Raw genomic sequence first — 22,496 nt, forward strand, 5'->3', positions numbered from 1 at the left:
GGCTCTTTATGAGTGGCTGCAGGATTGAGGAGGGAATTCTGAGTTAATCAGTCTTCCCTACATTTCTTGTTTTAAACCCTTTTCCTTTTTCTCCTGGCTGAAGTATGGGAAGCTCCACAATAAATTGGCTGTGACTTCCACAGAAATTTGACAGTTTTCAAGGTTTCTTTTTTCCTTTCTGTATTTAGATGTGGCTGAAGTTGCACTGTCAATCCTTATCTCTTCTGTCATCCAGCCAGCTCCTGACTGGGTTAGGAGGTATTTGCTCTGCTGTCAGTGTTGGCTGTATAATGAGGTGGATAGTTAAGAAATGTGTTGTTAGCATGTCTTGGAATCTAAATTTTCTTCCCTGGTTGAGGGGGAAGCGATGTTATTGGAAGAAGGCAGTAGGGAAGCAAATGTTGGCTCTGGAATAAACGCTTTCTCCTCAGGATCTTGGCTAAGCCAAGGAAATCATTCTTAATTTAAAAGCTTGTTTTATCTACCGTATAGGGCTGCCTGTTCTGCAGTGACAGATTCTAGGGTGGCCCCCATAGACTGACTACCTGATTCCTGGATAATAGGGCTGTGCTCTGTTGTGGATTGTTACGAGGAATGTTGCAGGGCAGCAGAAGTAGCAAGATTGGAGAGCCCAGTTTGGGTGAATCAAACTTGCCCATCTGTGGTTTGCCTCAGAAAGAGTGGATCTTTTCTCATTACGACAGGCTCAGAGGAGGTAGACTAGACTATGAGTGCTTCACTGGTTTGTTATGGGCTGATTGGAACTCTCTATTGAGAATTTTTAAGTTCTCTGGCCTCAAACTGTGTTTCTCCTCTTCTGTGGTTGCAGATCAGAAAGGGATGTCATGTATGTCATGTATGTGGCTTATGTTTGTGGCTTATGTTCGGCATCATATTGCAGTGAACAGCTTGAGTGCTCTTTGAAGATAAGGACATTCAATTTTCTGATGAGTACTAACCAGAATTGTTGAATTATTAGGAATTAGGGCCATGTGAGAGCCACCAGACTAGCAAGTCTCTAGGGAGTCAAGGATGCTACTGGCAAAGGACTGGGAAATTTGGGATCGTGATACCAGGGCCTTGAACCTTAGACAGCTTTTGGTCAGTGTGATATCACTTTAGGTAACTTGGTTCCTAATTCTGGATTCTAAAACAGTCTGTGGTCATGACTTTCGCAGTAGAGGGTCCATCTCAGCCCACCCAGTGTCACCTACTTTTCTCTAATCATCACCTTGGCATAGCCTAGAGACATTCTTGTTTTCTAGTTGCTTCTCTTGCTGTGGCTGTTCAGGAAGAACTGGACTAGGTATCTAGTCTGAGAGCATGATTCTATTTGACGTTAACTGCACTTGGGTACTTTACCTACTCACCAAATGCAGACAGCAGATTATATTCATACAAAAATAAACAAACAAAACAAAAACCTTCCAATCAAACAATAAAACCTAGAGCTTGTCTCAGCAGAAGGGAAAACTCCCTTTGTATTATGCTCCGCAGCTTCTTGTTATGTTCTGTCTTTCCTCTGAAACTGGGAGCTCCTCAGAGTATAGGCCTCCTTCTGTGTCTTTATATCCTATAGCCCAGACATGAGAGAGGTGAATAGGCAGGGGAGAAGAAAGGAGGGGGGAGAAAAATGAGGGGAAGAAATGGGGGAGGGGAGAGAGTAAGATCTATATTTAGCGAGAGGGAGAGACACTCACACAGGGTGCGTGAGTGAGCTTGCTGGTGAGGTCTGTGTGTGTGTGAGTGTGCTGGGGAAGGGGGTGTGTGCTCCAGGAATGTGTGAGGAGGGCTGGTGCCCTATGGGAGGTTGCAGGCAGGAAGCAGCTGGAGAGGAGGAGGAGCAGCAGCAGGAGCAGGGGAGCTGCCCTGCTTTCTGTCTCAGTCTCAAAGCCTAGAATCGATTGAGTTAGAATTGTACATCCAGTTGAAGTTTGGCTGCTATTGCTGAAGCAGGCTGGTCGTCAGAATCCCCCTCAGCAGGGAGGTGTGGACCAGATTGGATTCCTAGATTTGTAGTCAGCAAGATTCTGCCCAGCCTTTCAATGAGAGGATTTCTCTGCTGGGCATTGTTCCTATCGTCAACTTTGCACTGTGGAGCCAGCCAGCTGGGTGCAACTGAGAATAACAGCTCCTTGGCTCTGTTTGTCGGTTGGGCAAACAGCCGTGCTGTGGCTTAGAAAGTTCATCCTGTGGCTTCTCTGTCAAACCAAGGAGTACTTCTGAATGGATTTCCTCTTACAGACAGCACTTGCATTCTAAAACTTGAGTATTTGTGGTTTTAATGTGTTGGTTTCTTAAATTTCCTTAACTCTTCTTTTGGTTGCAACAGCAAGGTAAGTGGTATCAAGTGTATGACTGACTCTGAATGATAAGCAGGGACAAAAGCAAAGCATTTGTGGGTGGGATAAGGAACAGCTACATTAATTATATAACTGCTTGAGCCAACTTGCCGGTGGGAGGTCATTATAATGAGTGAAAAATAGCATATAGCATATTCAGCACTGAGGATAGAATCTTCACGTGTGCATGTTTATGTGCTGATAATCTGACCATCCATTCTTCCTTGGTACTCTTCTATATGTATATAAATAACCCATCTACCCCTCTGGATGTATGCATACGTGTATACAGATAATCTGTTTCTCCCTCTTGATATGTTCATATGTTTATAGCTTATCTGTTCATTCCTCTCTGTGTGTATATACATATAGACAACTCATTCATTCATCTTATGTGAATATACACAAGCCATCTCTCCCTCCATGTGATACACATATAGATAGATAGCTGTCTCTTTATCTTATGCATGTTTGCACATAGTAACTTTCCTATTCTTGTGTATATTTCCTGTGCCTGTGTATATTTAAAACCTTTCCGTTTTCTGTATACTGTCCTCCTGTCAAATGTATTAATTTTTTCCTCTCATGTGTGCATATGCCATATAAACAGAAAAGTCATCTTGAGTGTTTTCAGTCTTGAGTGTGTGTACACTTGCATAATAGATCATCTGTCCATTTGTGTCATGAATATGTGGTGAAAAGAGCACTAACTTTATAGACTGAAGACCCATTTTAAATCCTAGTCAAAGTGACCTTTTCTCTCCCACCTCTCAGGGTTGTTGTGATGATAAAATAGGAATCATATAAACTGTAATACTAAACAAATATAATTCTACTATTGTTATGTGTCCCTCTAGTGTGAATTGTGTAGGATAGCACACCTTTGACCCAGCTCCATTGAGATTATGCTCTTATCTGTGAGATTAGGGGTAGCTTCTGTTGAAGTAATTAGGTTTATCCTATGGTTTTGCCCAGAGAATTGGGAAGAAGGAAGCTACAAAGTGTCTAGAAAGGGTCAGGTTGAGAGAGAGAAAAGGTCTCATCCTCTGCAGGTTGGGGTCTTAATATTTCATTCTTTGTGGCTTTGAAAAGGATTGAACCTGTCACAAAATGGAAATAAGCTGCTTCTAGCTGGTATCAAAGTGATCAGGTGAAAGGATGAGTGAAAGAACAGAGCATTCTGCTGCCCCTGTGACGATAGTCTGCTCTTTGCAGTGAGCATCTGCTGTCAGGTTTTTGAAGGCTCTCCAGAGTGCACTCTGCCCCATCCTTCTCCACCTGTGCTGTCCAGCATGGTAGCTATTGGCCACATGTGACTGTTGACTACTTGTAGGGTGGCTAATCTAAATTGACATGTGCTGTAAATGTAAGATACATACCAGACTTCAAGGACTCAGTGTGAAAAAAGGAATGCAAATATTAAAATTAAGAAAAATGCTTTGATAGCCAAACACAACTATTACTCCGTAGGCTATATCACAATGTAGTATTCTCCTCCTAGCTGGTTTGGCTCAGTAGATTAGAGCATCGGCCTGAGGACTGAAAGGGTTTGATTGGGTTTGATTCCAGTCAAGGGCACATGCCAGGGTTGCAGGCTCAATCCCCAGTAGGGGGCTTGCAGGAAGCAGCCAATCAATGATTCTCTCTCATCATTGATGTTTCTATCTCTCTCTCCCTTCCTCTCTGAAATCAATAAAAGTATATTTAAAAAAACAACAACAACAATGTAGCATTCTTAGTCTTCTAACATTTTCTAATTTTGTGTTTTGGTTCTTTTTACTCAGTGGCAAGATTTTTTTGTTGGTTTGTTTTGAGTGCCCTATGTGCCAGGCACTGTTTTAGGTGCTAGGAAAACAGCAATGAATAAAACAGAATGCCTGCTCTCATTCTAGGATGGAGAGGTGGGGGAGAGACCATTAATAAACAAGCAAACAAATATATGATCAATCAGGTGGTAATGAGGTAATAAGTTCTATGAAGAAACTATTGCAGAGTAAGGTGATAGATAATGTAGGATTTTTTTAAAAATTTTTTTTTGCGGCGGGGGTGGGGGGGTGGGGGGGGCGGGGCGAGGCAGGGTGGTGGTTCCTGCTCATGTGGTTTCTTTAGTCTGTTCACAAGAGCCATGAGGTAATAAGGAAAAAAGAGAGTGTGATAAGTGCTTAAGAAAATATTATTTTGACACATGTTAAAGATAGTAAGGCAGACTTTATTCAGGGGGATTGCTACATTAGGGTGTTGTAATAGAGCACAGAGATTGAGCCTAACTCTGAATACAAGGAAAAGTGGAAATTTATAGCCAAGAGCAGGGGTGAGAGTAAGTGGATAAAAATTACTAAGAGGAAATATCAGGAGAATAGGAGGGTCTGGCTAAACTTATTTGACAGAATTTTTTGTGGAGGTTGGCTAGGGGTGAGGGATAAGGAATTTGGTCAGATATCAAAGGTGGGGAGTTTTCACTAAACTGACCGAGGAGGATTCTTGCTAAAATTGGACTAAACAGAGCCCAAGGACAGGGGCCTAGTTAGAAAGGGCACTCAGAGCAACCTGACTCGTTTGGTCAAAGGAGAGTCTTTGTCATGAGTATCAGAGTCTGGGTACATGTGTATTTATGGTTTGTTATACTCTTTGGTATAATAAACCTTGGTGCTGTTGAAAGGGAGGCCTGGGCAGGCCACAGACCCCCCCAGTTCTCCTAACTAACTGTCACTCAGTCTTCATTCTGAGGTTCTCATATGCCAACTCCCTGAAGTCTGCCTCCTCTCTCGTGCTACTGTACATTACTCAAGGTTCTCTCTTGGATACAATGCTTGAGGTTTTCTTTCCTTTACAGTGTCCAGCTTTTGGCCTATAAAGGGGGTTCCTCCTGAAGCTGGTGAGGAGGGATGATAAATCCTAAGAGCTACCGTCCTTTGACCTTGCTCTGCATTTGATCTAGGGCAGTGATGGCGAACCTTTTGAGCTTAGCGTGTCAGCATTTTGAAAAACCCTAACTTAACTCTGGTGCCGTGTCACATATAGAAATTTTTTGATATTTGCAACCATAGTAAAACAAAGATTTATATTTTTGATATTTATTTTATATATTTAAATGCCATTTAACAAAGAAAAATCAACCAAAAAAATGAGTTCACATGTCACCTCTGACATGCGTGTCATAGGTTCGCCATCACTGATCTAGGTCATTCTTTTATTCCATTTGGTTAACCTCATGCTTCATACCTTGTGACCCTGATCAGTTTTTCTGACAATATTCTCTGTGAGCATTGACTTTTTCTCAAAGGTTAGCATCCATTCCTGTGGACCCCTACCTTCTGTGGCCCTAGAAATCCGTTCCTCCCCTTGGCCCTGGTCTAATAGCACATTTTGTTAGAATGTTGTCCCATTAGGCCAAGGTTGTGGGTTCGATCCCTAGTTAGGGCACATATAAGAATCAACCAGTGAATGCATAAATAAGTGGAACAGCAAATCAGTGTTTCTCTCTCTGTCTCCCTTCCTCTCTCCTTCTCTCTAATAAATAAAAATTTAAAAATTAATTTCTTCTACTGTATTAGCCATATACCATAATCGGTAAATGGCCTGGGAATATATGACCCCTGGGGAGTAAGGAGGCTCAGAGCCTTCAGAGCTTCACACAGAGTGAGAGGCTGCTTGATAGGCATAGAGTCCAGGCTGTTCCCAGGGGTTCCCCAGTTGTTTTCCAAGCCAGGATTTGGGTCAGAAGCAATTTTACAAGGAATATTCACATTTTAATCACATGTGTTTGATAAGTCAGAAAGTAGTAAAAGAAGAAGCTCTTTCAGAAAACTGAAGGGCGTTTGCTCCTTGACTTTGAGCAGGCTGAAGCTGATGCAGTGTGCTTTAAGGGGTTTATTCCTTCCCATAGCACTTAGCTTTCTACTACTGAAGCTTTACTCCTTTTGACTAATTCATTTTGTTTTAAAAATACATATTTATTTATATTGATTTCAGAGAGGAAAGGAGAGGGAGAGAGAGATGGAAACATCAATGATGAGAGAAAGTCATTGATTAGCTGCCTCCTGCACACCCCACACTGGGAATCGAGCCCATAACCTGGCCTGTGCTCTGACCAGGAATTGAACTGTGATCTCCTGGTTCATAGGCTGACACTCAACTACTGAGCCATGCCAGCCGGGCTCATTTTGTTTTGATGTGTTCCCTTTTCAAACACAGATATTCCTTGAAAGGTGTGCTTTATTTTTCCTAGCCTTAGACATTCCTTAGGGAAAGATTGCAGACAGGTATTATATTTGAGCGTATATGTATAAGATTTGGAGAGTGGATAGGCCAACAGGATAGAGCAGAGTGACAGGACTGGATAGGTAATAGAGGAAGCTAAGGGCCAGATTTGAGCTGGCTGGACCCCAAGGCTTCCTTATCCCATAAGCTCAAATATTACTTGTCTGTGGCCTTCCCTGTCCAGGTTTTACTGGGCCTCTCTCTGCCTTCACATTACTCATCCCTATAACGAAATGCTTTTATTTACTTTTTTGCACCTTCTATTATAACATGTATCACTTTATTTTGTGATTGTCTATATGCCTATCTCTTGCTCCAGACCTTAATATATTAGAGAACAAGAACTATGCCTTATATCCCTGGCACATAGCTTAGTGCCTGGCACATTGATTGAATTGATTTAGAGATCAAATATAACATGTATCACTTTATTTTGTGATTGTCTATATGCCTATCTCTTGCTCCAGACCTTAATATATTAGAGAACAAGAACTATGCCTTATATCCCTGGCACATAGCTTAGTGCCTGGCACATTGATTGAATTGATTTAGAGATCAAATTGTCCTTCTCTTACTTTGGCCCCTGTTATTTCATTCCTATGGATAGTAATAGCAAAGAGAGGATGGGGAAGGAGATGGCCTTGAATTAGGCCTCCTGACCCTGAGGCTTGCCCTTTCAGTCCATCCTGGCTTTTGGTGTCCTATTGGGTTCTGAGCAGAGTGGTTGATCCTCTGGGCATCACATTGGGCTCTGTCCCCTGCTTCAGAACTTAAATATCTGAATAACCGAGTGGGTTTTGTGCGTTGAGGAAACCTGTATCCCCAGGAGGTGGTTTGCTTTTTTTTTTTTTTTTTAAATTTCTTTATTGATTAAGGTTCAGGAGGTGATTTTTAAGTTCAGAGTTCATCCAGGCACAGTGACTACCAATTCAAAAGAAGTTGTGAAGGGTTTTGTTTGTTTGTTTAATATGGAAGCAAAGTTCTTTGTTTGGGGCTGGGAGAAGTTGCTATGGCAGCTGTAGTTGGAAATTTCCTATTTGTCAGTAACATAGGAAACCAAGCAGCTTTGCCTTCAGTTCTTTAGGAGGCCCTAGGAAAGGGCTCTGAATACATGGCTGTGCCATTTGCCCCTGTGTGGCTGGCCAGCGAGTGTTGTAGGCACTGCACTCTTGGAGGGTTCACCTGGCAAGATGTGCAGGAAGTTAGGCCAAGACTATCTATTCTAGAGTACTGATCTGAGGGGCAAGAGCAGATAGGCCCAAAGTTAACCTGGCCTGCACTGAAGCAATAGCAGGCGAGTCAGCGTCATTTTTGTTCCTGAGAAAATGCCTCATCTGTATGAAAGTGAGGCTGACTTGGAGGACCTGGAAGTGAGTTCTGGGCCTTACGAGCATTAGAAAGGAAAAGCTTGCCTCCTGTAGCTATTGTCCCTTACTCATACTTTCAGTTTGCCTGAGGGAGGATGGCAAACCTCTTGTCACCTGAATGTTTTGCTCCTCCTTTTTCTTGCCTTAAAGGAAAAAAAAAAAAAAAAACTTCTAGAAGGAAGCAAGACTACCAAAGGATGTCACTCTAATGGTCGGATTCCAGGCACTGCTGTAGATGGTTATTAGAAGTGACTGGGAAAGGCAGGGGCTGGGGCTGGAATAGAAGTCACAGTTCACTCAAATCATACTATTCAGATGGTTGCATGCTTGGCTTAGATATTAGTTTCACTGCTTCTTTGTCTCAGGGACTTGCCATGCCAGTAATAATAACACTGCAGTTCTTTATTGTTTACCAATTACCAGCCTCACATCTTAGTGTTATAACATTCCTACTTTCCCCTTTACAGATAAAGAATCTAAGACACAGATAGGTCAAATGTTTAATCAAAGGTCACTGGTGAAGGAAGACCCAAACTTAAGTCTTCTGATTCTCAGTCTAGTAGCACTTGCTCATGGCATCATGTGGTTATGCACAGAGCTTTCATCTTGGTTCAGTAAGCAATCTTTCTCCTTGAGATAAACTTGAAAGACTAATTACCAGCTCCAGCCCTTCTAGGGCCAGGGTGCTAATACCTTGCACAGTTGGGGAGAAAAGAAATGAGTGGCTTTAGAAATATAAATTTTGTACCTGTTGGAGGAGAAAAGGAATAATTTTACAAGTCTGTACCAGAATTGAGGACTTTGCTGCTTAGGCAGCTGGACACTAAGCCCAAGACCCAGGAGTTCTTGTGAATATACAGCATCTCCTCTCTCACACACAGACTAGAGTGAGTTGGCCAGATTAGGGGTCTGGCTGACCTCAGACCCTTGAGACGTTGGAGTAAAGCAGTAATGCCTGAAAAGCAATGATCAGCCTGGCAGGTGTGGCCCAGTGGATGAGCATCAACTCAGGAACCAGGAGGTCATTGTTCGATTCTAGGTTGGGGCACATGTCTGGGTTATGGGCTTGATCTCCAGTAGGGGGCATGCAGGAGGCAGCCAATCAATGATTCTCTCTCACCATTGATATTTCTATCTCTTTCTCTCTCTCCCTTTCTCTCTGAAATCAATAAAAATATATTTTAAAAAATTAAAAAGCCCTACCCGGTTTGGCTCAGTGGATAGAGCATCTGCCTGCAGACCAAAGGGTCCCGGATTCGATTCCGGTCAAGGACGCAGACCTTGGTTGCAGGCTCCTCCCTGGCCCGAGCCATGGTCCGGCTCATGCAGGAGGCAACCGATTGATGTGTTTCTCTCACATCGATGTTTCTCTCTGTCTTTCCCTCTTTCTTCTACTCTCCCTAAAAATCAATGGAAAAATATCCTCGGGTGGGGATTAACCAAAATAAATAATTAAATAAAAGGAAAGGCAATAATTAGGCCTTTCAAATGCCTTAGCAGTGGTTCTCAACCTCTGGCCCTTTAAATACAGTTCCTCATGTTGTGACCCAACCATAAAATTATTTTCGTTGCTACTTCATAACTGTAATGTTGCTACTGTTATGAATGGTAATGTAAATATCTGATATGCAGGATGGTCTTAGGTGACCCCCTGTGAAAGGGTCGTTCGACTGCCAAAGGGGTCGCGACCCACAGGTTGAGAACCGCTGCCTTAGAGGATGGGTAGAGTTCTTAGATGGGGAATTCCTAGATGAAGTAGAGTTTTTAGGTGAACTAGAAAGGGAAGAAATGAAATGGGAATTAATCTAGTTTCTGTTTCTTGATTCTTGGCCTAGTTATTTCCAGTAAAAAGAGTCAGCTTCATCTTTAGCCCAAATCTTGTGACTCATCCTTCTGGTTCTTCCTAGTCTGGGAGGCACAGTGCTTTTAACTTTTAGGTCCATAGACCATAGATGGCTGCCTTTCCTGAAAATGAATTGCAGTGGGAACTGTAAGTTTGTTTTGTTTTCTTTTTTTAAAATTCTCACCCAAGGTTATTTTTTTCACTGATTTTTCAGAGAGTGGAAGGGAGAGAGAGAGAAAGAGAGAGAGAGAAAGAAAGAGAAAGAGAGAGATTATTGGTTGCCCCTTGCTCACACCTTGACTTGGGCTGGGATCGAACCTGCAATGAGGTACATGCCCTTGACTGGGAATCGAACCCACAACCATTTGGTCCAAGGGCCTGCACTCTAACCACTGAGCAAATCTGGCCAGGGCAGTCAGTTTGTTTTTTCACATGCTGTTTTCCATTTGGGGGGTTAACTTGAGTACTGGAAAAAGAATAGGAGGCAAGGGTTTAAAAGATTTAGAAATCTTGATCAAATCTAGAAATTGGGAAAACTATCTCTGGTTTTACCCTTCCCAGGGTGACCCAGCAGAGCCAGAGTATTGGCAGTTCCATGTGTGCCTGGGCTCTCTGCTTTCCCCTTTGTACTTTCCACTCAGCTCCTTCCCTATATTGTACATTTCCAGTAAAAAGAGAATGGATGCCCACCTCACGTAAGGCAATAGTCAATTTCAGCCTCTGTAGTACAGGTGCCAATCGCTTAGGCTGTAGGGGCAAGACTGGTGGCAGGACAGTCTTTTTGGAGAACAGCAAAGCACGGTGGAGCCCTCTGTGATATAATCAACTCTCCACCTGCCCTTCACAGGCCAATCAGAGTGCTAAACCAACCCTCTTGTTACTCAAGAAAATCACTTCCCCTGGTGTTCTAAAGAAGGCATTAGACCAGATGCTCTGTGGGCCAGGCGAGCCAAACCTGTGTATTGATTAGGCTGCACCAAGCCCTTAGAGACTATTAAATGGAGTTCAGAACTCCAGCTAAGCTTGAGCCTCTTTCATCCCCACCTGTGAGCCCATCATATATGTGCCTTTGGCCATCTGGCCCTCTAATCCAAACATGCTAAATGCCTCCTGAGTCTGGATAGTAAGTATGCCCACACTGTGCTACCTTATTCTAGAACTAGGTATAGAAAACATTTTTTCCCTTCCAAGTTTTAAATACTTGCCACAGTCCTTTCTTCAGTGAAGGGTTGCTGTCACTTTGTGCTATAAGTTCTTGTGAATATGGAGCATCAGCACGGGCAGGAGTGAACCTTGAGTAGCTGAGCCTTCACCAGAACAACCAACTAAGAAAAAAGAAAAATAACATTCTACATCTTGTCTTTGTCATTCATTAACTGTGTATGTGACTTGAGCTTTGGTAGTTAAGCATCTATTTGTTCATTCCTGAGCCAGTCCCTTGTGTTGAATTTTATAAAGATTCAGTTACTCATTGACCTCACCCCCACCTACTTCCCAGGAGTTTGTCTCAATCCTTGTGCCTTTGGGTACTTACACAAGGGCTTGATTCAGTTTTATATCAATACTCTGATGAAAAGTCAAGGAAAGAGAATTGATTGCCTATAGCCTTTAAGACCAGCATGGGGAGACAAGTCAGGGTTGACTTCCAGTCTTAGAGGGTAATATTCTTATCCCTGCGTGGCAGTTTGATTCAGGTTAAAAGTATCCTGCTGCTTTCTGACCTGAGTGCACTATTTTCCTTTTTCACTAGCTGCAGGATAAGAGTCAAGCCAGGATCCCAGGGGCATGTGCCAGGTTTGGAGACCACACATGGGACCAATCCAGGCAACACTGTGGGCTAAGCCCAAGGCATCAGCCAGCAATTATTGCTAGAAGTAGCCTGAAAAGAGCAGGACAGGGTATTGCCTTCCAAGACAATCTCTAGTAAGCAACTTGATCAGAAATAAGAGGAAGAAACAGAGAATCCCTCAAACCCAGAGGGAGAAAATGAAGCGATTGTTGCAAGAGTCAGAGGAAGAAATCATGGTCACCTTGGGACCCTCCTCCAGGACTTCCCCAGATAAAGCTAAGGCAGAGACCATATGTGGCATCAAGAGCAAGTCCTCAGGACCTGCTGAATCCTTACCAGAGGACAGCTCCTTGCCCCCTTGCTGTGGGTCAACAGCCTCAGCCATTAGTGGGGATAGAGAGGGGGGCCTGGCCCAGTATAGCAGCTTTGGACAGGAGGCCAGCAGCCCGCTTCCTCTGGGCTCCACAGCCTGTGCCTCAGGGTCTGGCTCTCAGGACTTCTCATCTGCCAGCATTACCACCAGCTGTCAAGAGCCCTCAGAAGGGAATCAAGCCAAGTTCCTTTTGTCCAGGGGCCAAGGCTGGAGCCTTGAACAACAAGAACCTTTGGGGGATGTAGTGGACTATATAATCAGAGAGCTGCAAGGCATCAGTCGTCTCCAAACTGAGATTGCTGAGCTGCAGCAGCACTTGAGCCAAGTTCAGGGTTCGGTGGATGAAGTCTCTAGCTGTGTAGACTCAGTTCTGAGTGGAATAGGCTTGCAGGTGGGCAGCAGCTCCCTTGCGAAGGTGTGTGCAGGAGGAAAGGCCCAGGAGCCCCAGGTGGAAAGGCTTCATGAGGAAGCCATTCTGTATCTGTATGGACTTCCTGAGCAAGATGGGGAAAATACCTTGGAGCTGGTGCACAGCTTCCTGGCCAAGCATGTCTGTGTTAATGGCATGCAGTGCAATAGGTACATCAAAGAGGCTTATAGGGCAGGCAGTGCCCAGGCCCCCAGGCCTACTGTTGTGAAGCTTGCCCATGTAGAGCACAGAGACTTCATCCTGCAGAAATCCATACTCTTGCAAAGTGTAGGGGTCCGGATTGCCACCAAAGAAGAACCAACCTGGCTACAGTGCTTTGGGGAATGCAGTAAGTATTCCCCAAAGGAGTCTCTATCGTTTTTGCAGCAACAGCTTCAGGATCATAATTCAAGTTACTTAATCCCAGACAAACCAGCTCTTCATGTCGAAAGAGAAGCTAGAGGACCCTTGAATGGAGCATATCAGATGAGGACCCAGAATCAGCTTAGAGAACCCTTGATCCCTGAGCAGCAAAGCCTTTGCTTCCCACCCAAGGACAATGTAGCAAAGCCAAGTGATTTGTCTAAACCAGAGGATGAAGTAAAAGGAACACCAGAAACATCCCAAGTCATCCGTGGCAGCCGTGGTGAACTGACACAGAGAGGGGCTTCTCTGTCTGCCCTTCGTCAGTTAGAGGAACCTTCCCTAGTGTTAATCTCAAAAGAGGAGGATTCTGGGAAATCCCAGGTTTTCACACCATGTAGTCAAGGACTTGAAGCATGTGAAGTAGCAAAAAGAGAAAACAACTACAGCGTTAAACGTGAGGACAGCAGCTGCCTGTCACTGTCTGGGTTGCTGAAGACAGAGGACAAGCTCCTGGCCTGTGAAGCCGGACTTGATATTCTGAGCTCAAAGCAGCTAGAGGACCTTTTGACAGACAAGTCCAGAAGGTTTGCAACTATGAGCTGTGACAGCATGATGGAGCAAATTATCATAGGGCCTGAGACTCTCAGTGGCATGGTTCCTATTGACTTGAATGAAGAGGAGGAATGTGCTGCTCAAGTCCTTAAAGATGTCTTTGAAAAGTCCTCTTGTGGTGTGGGTGGCTCGCAGGAGGATGAAGATGTAGAAATTAAGTTTTATACAAGTAAACTGGGCCGAGCAATTCACCACTTTCGTTCAGCTCTGCAGGGAGTGTTTCAGAAGCTGGAGAGCAGTGGGCCAGTCAGTCCCGAGGACCTGGAAAGCAATGAGAGCTGTTCCCAGTCAGAGAACAGTGATAGACTTCTCGGGACAACGAGTTCAGGGGGTGCCCAGGATTTCTCTGTGGAGAGCCCAGGGAGCCAGGGGAGTGAGAGCTTGCTCAGTGTGGTCTCTGGGAGAGTGGGCCTCTCCACACAGGGAGACCAAACCTCTCAGGATCCCAGCAACTTCTCTCTGGCTTCTCATAACTCACCTCTTGCATATTCATTGCCAGGTTTGACTCTGGCTCCGGGTCTGGAAAGTGAAACTTGTTCTAGGCCCGAATCTCCCAAGCAGGGCAGACTAAGCTTAGAGCAAGTGTGTGCAGAGACCATCTACCTCAACAAGTGCATCAACAATTTTAAAAATGTTCTAAGAGAGAAAAGACTGAGGCAGAAAAAACTTTTGCATGATCTGGTCCAGAAGGCAAACCATCTCTTGGTAGAAGACATGCACCCAGGTATTCCGAGTCTCTATTTAATGGGGTTGCAGCTGGGTATGGGCTCTCTGTGGCCAGCACAAGACCTAGCTTGGTGGTGAGTTTCACAAGGTGAAGGGGGAGGTTCACAGCTTGAATCAGGTAAATTACTTGAGTATAAATTCTAAACTAATCCTGTGGGAATTAGAGTGAAAGAGGGTTCTAAAAGCAACAGGAAAGAAGTTCCTGTCCCTAAGGAACTTCCTATATAGCAATGGTGTGTGTGTGTGTGTGTGTGTGTGTGTGTGTGTGTGTGTGTGGCCTTTTCAAAAGAGGGAGGAACATTTGGGCAGAATTAGTTTGCAGCTGTAGAACTTTTAGGATATTCCAGAGTGAAGTAGGTGCAGAGTAAGAGACAGGAATGGGGGATGAGGCATATTGACTCACAGGCACTAGAGGGGCTAACGCAATGCTACGTTGCATCTAAAAATTATTCTTATTTCTTGCTGAGATAAGATTGCCATTTCCCCAGCAGCTGATGGGGCTTCTGCACTTCGTAGGCCACTCTGGGAATTTCTGCTATCCCCACCTGCCTCCTTCCTGGTTCTGGACTTGACAACATAGAACCTTATTTACAACTTGGAGCTGTCCAGAAACTGTTCATAGTGCTGACCCTACCTAAGGGCCTGACTGTGCCCTCCCCAGGCCGTGTTTCCATTCTTCCATCTCCAGCTAAAGGCTGTTCACCTAAGAACCAGAGAATGGAATGGTTTTGACTACAAGGAATACGAGAACTTTTTCTAGGCAGTATGGAGATACGTAGCTTTAAAATTACTTCTCCCAGTCAAATTTAAATTTACTCAAAGAGCATACACTGCATTCATCCAGTTTTAAATATAAATGGAGTTGTCCTTTTATGCATATAACCTGTTTAATCTTTCTAAAGCAAAATTAAAATTATGAAACATATTGTGTTGGCAAAGGTGCGAGGGAATAGGTACTCACACATTCCTCGTGGGATGGGAGTGTAAATTGGTATAACCCAAGGAAGGCAGTTGGAAATTTATCAGAATTGTATGTACCCTTTGAGCCCCAGTATCATTTCCAGGAATATACTCTGCAGGTATACTTTCACCTGTGAAAGGGACGTATGTTCTAGGCTGTTTTTGAAACCTTGTTTTTAATAGCAAAGATTGAACACAACCTAAAACTGTTCATTAAGAAAGACTGGTTAAATAACTTATTGGCATGTCCAAGCAAGGGGATACAGTACCGTGTAGCTATAAAAAGAATAAGGTAGCTTTTTACTGAAATAGAAAGATATCTAAGATAAATTGGCATGTGATTAAAACAAGGTACAGAACAGTATGTCTAAGATGTCCAAAGTTGTATAAATAGGAGTGGGAAAGAATACACGTCCAAACCCATAGTGTCTGTTTGTATATGTATAGAATATGTAACAAAGATACAAAAAAAAACTGATGCACAATTTCCTGTGGGAAAAGGTATTAGGTGAAAAACTAATGGGATGAGAAAATTCTTCATTAATATCTTTTAATATTCTTTTAGAGTTTGAGTCCAGTGATTGTAATATCAAGTCATAAAATTAAATTAAAAATAAAAAATTTAAATCATGTCACTTTCCTTTCAAATATCCCTAGGGCTGCTCCTTAGAGTTTACCAAAAAGTCTAAATTCCTTCTCTTAGCATTCCGGACCACTACCACTGGTCTCTAGTTTGCATTTCCAGGCTATCTCCCATAGTCCCACTCTACTCCACCCTAAAGGAAACTTTGCTGTCGTTCAAATTTACCTTGTACTTTCTGTTCTCAGTATATTCACTTTATACATGCTTCCTTCTATCCTAAGGTGCTGTGTTCATCATATCAGCCTAGCAAAATGTACTCTATTTCCTTTCTGAATGGTATTTTATTGTATGTACATACACCACATTTTGTTTATCCATTAATTTTTTGATGGGCACTTGGGTTACTTCCATCTTTTGGCTATTGTGAATAATGCTGCTATGAATATGAGTGTGCACATATTTGTTTGAGTTCTTGCTTTCATTTATTTGGGTATACACCCAGAAATGAATTGCTGAATCATATAGTAATTGATTTTTTGAGGCATGGCCATATTGTTTTCCAGTGGGCGTACCATCTTACATTCCCACCAACAGTGCACAAAGGTTCCACTTGATCCATATCCTTGACAACATTTGTTACTCCCTGCTGGAGTGTTGGGTTTTTTGTTTGTTTGTTTTTTTGTAATAGCCATTATAATGAAGTAGAGTGCAAAAGTTTTAAGTGAAGTTTTGATGGAGTTCAATTTATCTATTTTTTCTTATATTGATTCTGCTTTTGGTTTCATAGCTAAGAAACCATTGTCTAATCCAAGGTCATAGAGATTTACTCTTATGTTTTTTTCTAAAGGTTTTATAGTGTTAGCTCTTACATTTAAGTGTATGATCCAATTTGAGTTAATTTTTGTAGATTGTGTGAATAGGGGTGCAACTTCACTTGTTTGCATGTGGATATTTAGTTATATCAGCCCCATTTTCTGGGAAAGACTGTTCTTTCCCCCATTGAATGGTCTTGGTACCCTGGTCAAAAATCAACTGACCATAAATGTAAGAGTTTATTCCTGGATTCCAATTCTATTCCATTGATCTTTTGACTATCCTTATGCCTCAGTTCCTTCTTTTGGAAACACTTCCCTCACTTGACTTTCAGAACACTGTTCTCAGTCTTGGTTCTCCCCCATCATTATTGACTGTTCCTCCGCATCTTCCCAACCTTGTAGTATTCAGTCCTCACTACTTTTTAAAAAATTCATACTTGTTTCCTAGGTAATCTCTTCCAATCTTATGAGTTTCATAAGCATTTCCAGATTTATATATCTGGCCCAGAATCTTCATGAACACCAGATTCCACATCTACTTAACATCCCATTTGGATGTGCATAGGCATTACATATTTGACATAACCCAAATCAAACTCCTGCTCCTGCTCCTCAAGTTCCTACCAAACCTGCTTTTCTGTGCTCATCCTTAACAGTAAATGGCAGCTCCATCTCTGCAGCTGCTTGTGCCCAAATCCAGAGTCATTCATGACTTCTTTTCTCTCACAACTGACATACAATCAATTAATAAATTCTGCCTGCTTTATCTCTTTTAAAAAAATCCTGAATTTTACCACATTTCTGTCTTTACCACTGTCATCCTTGTCTAAGCCACCATTTTCTTTCATCTAGAATAGAGGATTGCAGTAGTCTAACTGGTCTCCCTACTCCTACCCTTATTCTTCTACAGTCTGTTCTCCCCACAGCAGAGTAATGAGTCAGATCGCATCACTTCTCTGCTCACAGCCTGCCAGTGATTTTTCTGTCTCACTCAGAATGAAAGAAGTGTTTATAAGGGCCTATAGAGCCCTATTGGAACCGGCACTCTCGCACACTTGCTTCGCACCAATTATGCTTGAACCTCAGGCTTTGCATTGACTGCATGTTCTCTGACTGGAATAATTTCCTCCTAGAATTCTGAATAGCTTCTATACTCATTTCTTTCAGGTCTCTCTTAGATGTCATTTTATCAATGAGGCCTTCCTATAACCTTTTACGAAATTTTAATAGCAACTGTAACATGATCACAGGGGACATTATCTTTGCCTCTAACCTGCAGTTTTTAGCAGAGCCCCTATCACACATGATATGGAACCAGAATGCCTGGTTTGAATTTGGCTTTGCCACTTGCTGTGACTTTAAGCAAGTTTTTTAACCTCTCGGATCTTCAGTTTAACAAAAATGTTGAGATACTAATAGTATTTACCCAGGAAAGTTGTTATGAGAAATAAATGAACTTATTTAAATAAAATGCCAGTTACATAATATGTTCACATAGTGTTAGCTATTATCGTCACCTTCACCACCATTATTAATTGTCTGCTCCTCCTATTAGAGTAGAACTTCTCAAGATCAGGGAGTTTGTTTCATTCACTGCGGCATTGCTGGTGCCTAGCGTGCAGTATGTTCTCAGTAAGTATTTGTTGAAGAAAGGAATCCCTGCAATAACCCTGGAAGTAGCTGTTCTTATCTACGTTTTACAGATTAGGAAATGCAGGCTTAAATAAATCAGTGCCTCAAGTCTTTTGACTCCCAAGTACAAGGAAGTTAAGATATATATATATAAAATTCTTGCTTTCAAGAAATTAACAGTTTAGGGAGACATTTATACAGATAATTACAATGAAGCAGTACTAGCAACATACTGCTATAGAAGTGGGCATATAAAAGTGTGGGTACCAAGGGCACGTGATGGAAAGGCAAATAAACTTAAAGAGGCATTTAACATGTGAGCTAAGTCTTAAGAATTAAGTCTGGGTCTACCCAGTAGATGTGAGAGGACAGATCAGGGGGAGCCTTGATGGCCTTGTCAGCAGATTGCATTTTATTCTTTAGGCATACTGGGAAACTCTGGGAAGAACCAAAGGACACAAAGTAACTTTGACATGGTAAAATGTATTTAAGATAGTGGAGGAGGACAGAAACCTTTCCAATTTGAGTCACATGGTCAATTAAAGTGTTCCTTGACTAATTGTCTTTTCAAAGGGAACAACACAGTGCTAAAAAAAAAAACCCCACCACACACACACACACAGACACACACACACACACACACAAAGGAAACAGCAATGGAGTGCTTTCCTAGAGGTGGGGAACAGATATAGAGAAGACGTGTTCTCCCGCCCCCAATCCAGGAAGTGTCTTTTTCATCTCACCCACTTTCCTGTAGCTGCACTGTTTTGGAGGATTCCAGTTCCTGAGTTGATTCTTCTGTCAGGTGACATGACCCATTTGGTCATCAGAATGACTTGAAAAATTGGGAACCTATGAATTAGTTTCTATGATTCTCCCTTCTACTTGTTATGTAACACCAGTGAGTCTTAAAGGGAAGGGAAAAGAAAGTAGAGGGGAGCTAATGGGCCCAGGTGGTTGGACTTTCTGTAGAGAAGAAAGTCTATGTGTGGCCTAGAAGTCAATGTAGTCTCTGAAGAATTACCTCTGAACTTTATACTTCCTCTATTGTGGCTTATTTGGATCCTTCTGGAAGCATTCATTCCCTTTGGAATATTGTTCTATGTTTGATAAATAATCAGACCTGAGATTGAAGTCATAGTTTTATCATCCCGATCATGGTGACTTTGGTTAGGGCAGTGGTCAGTAGATAACCCCAGTCTATAGCCGTTGAGCATCCTGATTCTGGCCTTAACTCCAGGCCCTAACATGGCCTAGCTTACCTTAGATTCTGAGAAAATAGGCTAGGGCTTGCTGGGCAAATGCTTGGCCAGCTCTGCTTTAAAATGGAAAGGGCTCAGCCACCAGGCCTTTGGGGTTTGAGGACTTACCCAGATCCAGAGTGAGCTCATATACCTTCTGAGGAAGGAACAAACTCAGTCTGTGCTCAGGGAGCTCAGATGGCCTGTTGGAGTGGCCCTTGGTAACAGAGCTGGTCTGGTGGCCCTGGTGGCCCTGATCCTGCATGCAGGCTACTTTGGAAAGGGCAAAAGGTGACTAGAATCCCCAGGCAGACTTTGTCCTTTGGTTTAAGTAGCCAAACCTGGTATGTCCTACATTATAAAAGCAGGGGCCAGCAATATAAGATTCTGGGAGCTGGGCTTTGTGAACTGCCCAGTTCAGAGCACCTCTCCCTCTCCTCCATGTCCCTTGAGGTTTGCTGGCATTTTCTTTGGGTTCCCTGCTATAGGACTGAACCTACTAACCGCTCTGCCCTTTTTTTCTGCTCTTTCTCTCCTTGCAGAAGGAAAGCGAGGAGCCCTTCAGGTTGTGTGTCTGGCCTTTTGGGGCCTTTTTGTTGTCTATTCTCTACCCCTCTCTCCTGGCACGGGGTGTTTGTGTGTGTGCCGAGTGCACATGATCTGTGCCTCTGAGCTTTGGCTGGGCAGATAGTCTGTTTTCCCTAAAAGCAGTGCGTGTGTTTTTCCTAAAAGCAGTGTGTGTGCATGCTCCGTGCTTGTGTGTGCTCCTGCAGACATCCCTGGAGCACGGGGTGAGAATCTGTGTGCCAGCATGGTGCACATTCAATGTGGCATGTGTGTGCTTATATTTGTACTCAGTTTGACTCCCCCAGACACTGATTGCCCTCCTCCTCTCCTATTTTGTGTGTCCATTTTCTACTTGTTGCTGTGCCTGGCATATGCTGTAAACCCTCTCTGAGCCCAGCATGCATACACTCTTTGTATTGCGAACAGGTGTTGCTGCAGGCATTTTGCTCCTCTTGCCTGTGGCCCTAAGTGTGAATGTGCTTCTGAGCAGATTTCCTGGCCTCTTGTGAGCACAAGCTTCCATAGACCTGTGATGTGGCTCCCTTATGCCATGTGAATGCATACTCTACTAGTGCTCTGTGCCTGCAAGCACTGGTTCTTGAAGACAGAGGGTTTGCTTTGTCTATGATTTGGGCCCTAGTGAACACTGAATCCTCCCCAAAAGGGTGTGTGCACAGGTGCTATAGCCCTCTACAGAGCAGGATCCACGCTCACCTTGTTTCCCTCTGGCACAAGCTATATCTACCAATGTACCTCCTGTAGGTCCTTTGTCTAGATCTCCTTTCACTCCCCTGGCCCTCCTCCAGTGCCCTGTGTGTGCATGCTGTTTGCTGTGTCTGCAGGCTTCTGCAGACCCATTGTATCCCTAAGCACAGGAAATGTGTATGACCTGAGCCAGTGAACCCTGGCGCTCAAAGACTCTTTGTGACTTTGTTTCCTTAAGCCCAGTGCTTTCTGGCAAGCATTTAATGCTAGGTAGGACATAAAAATCTGCTCAGTACAGCAATTGTTTTTCAAAGGGAATAGAAGTTCTGGTTGGTAGGACCTGGAGACTTAGGAATGGCCATCATTCACAAAACAACCTTAGGAGACTTGCTTCAGCCACTTCTGGCTGCCTTTTGGGTTTGGCCCTTTCTTTACCAGTATCCTATCCACAGGCCAGGGCAGGAGGCAGATAGGCTTGATTAGGGCACAGAAAACCTGAGAAGAGTCCTAAATCCAAAGCTCATTTTGAGCTGACCTAAGGTAGTTCTTGCCAGCTTTTATATCATCCATTAACCTGTCATACCTCTCCCTTTTCTACTTTGTCTTGCCTCATTCAATCTCTAACTTCTCCCATCTTTAGCACTCCCAAAACTTCACCCCCTGTCCAGAGCAACTTACTTCTGCCTCCCTTGTACTGGAGCTCATGTGCTCCGGGATAGTTAGTGAGCCCAGGTCTCAGGTGGCAGGGAAGTTGGTGGTGGTGGAGGGGAACAAGGTAGGGCAGGAAGCCCCAGACCTACTCGCACTGGGTCCTTTGAGCCTAAACAGTATTTGCCATTGGTTCTCAGGAGAGCCCTGGCAGCTTTGGAACTCTGTACACTGCCTGAAGGATTTGCTTTGGGTATTTTGGTGCAGAAACCTTTAAAAATCGTTTTCAACCTGTTTCTTCCTTGAATTATTTGGTACCTCAGTGTTCTACTTCTCATCAGAGAACTCATAAAATTTACCAGAGTGATAACCCAAGTGTCTAACCTGTCTTGGATACTCTGGTAATATAGAACTTATCAAATGTTGAGTGAACTCAGTGTCAGTGAGTTCCGGCTTCAAGGAACCTAAGCCAAGTCAAGTCACAAGATGAGAGGAATTTAGAAAGACCAGATCTGACTGTGGCAGCCAAAGGAATTTAGGAATATAGTGGAAGAAGACCAGATTCTATCTGAAGTTGTCTTTTTGCCTCAGTGAGGCCTGGAGGCCTAAATGGATCCTTTTCCCAGCTTTGGTTACTGTTACATGTCCTAATGGGTTGTGTGTTGGGGGATATAAATTCTGGCAGCTCTCACAGTCCCAGTAGACTTTAGCCCAAAGATTTCAGTGAGCTTGGCCTTGTATCCTTCCTGTTCATTCGGGAGAGGGGAGATGAAGTACTGCCCATTTCAGCAGCCTGCTTGTTGCCTTTGGCTCATCAGGGCATTGGCCTAGACATCAGGCTAGCTATGTCACCACATGGTGTATGTGACCTACACTCCTCTGAGCTTCCTACTTTACTGCTCACTGCCTTACCAAAGAAAGATGGCAGTCTCCTTTCTTTCCTAGGATCTAACTTTTTTCTATGTTTTTAAAGATTCCAGATGATGGCGACTCCTCCTTGCCCCAGTGGCTCCCAGAAGGGTAAGTGATTCTTGCAAGGTTTCTGTGGATCTTGTGTAGACCCTAATGCTGCTTTTAGCTTTTCCCCTGGGAAGTAGGAGAAACAACTTCATACGCTTGATCCTGGGGAAGGAAGATGTTCCACTGTAGGGATTGATTGGTTCTCTGGGTCAGAGGAGAGAACTCTGCAAACTGATTACTTAGAGGCAGAAGAAGAGAGAACTTTGCCAAGTGGTTCCCTGGAGCAGGGGAGGGGGCT

The 22,496-nt window shown here is 43.5% G+C and overlaps 1 protein-coding gene across 11 annotated transcripts in view; it reads left to right on the forward strand.

Annotated features, from left to right (window-relative positions):
* UNC13B (unc-13 homolog B) overlaps nt 1–22,496 on the forward strand; it is a 159,804-nt gene that overhangs the window by 103,451 nt on the left and 33,857 nt on the right. For 9 of the 11 annotated variants that reach the window (XM_059657252.1, XM_059657259.1, XM_059657250.1 and 6 more), the window contains one exon: nt 22,212–22,258. In XM_059657252.1, coding sequence (XP_059513235.1) covers nt 22,212–22,258 — 47 coding nt within the window. Of the gene's footprint in view, nt 1–11,763; nt 14,086–19,860; nt 19,884–22,211; nt 22,259–22,496 lie in introns of those variants that run through there. The other 2 variants (XM_059657261.1, XM_059657260.1) reach the window with 2 other exon arrangements.

Source organism: Myotis daubentonii, chromosome 11 (genome assembly GCF_963259705.1).
Source record: "Myotis daubentonii chromosome 11, mMyoDau2.1, whole genome shotgun sequence".
In the NCBI taxonomy this organism is placed as follows: Eukaryota; Metazoa; Chordata; class Mammalia; order Chiroptera; family Vespertilionidae; genus Myotis; species Myotis daubentonii.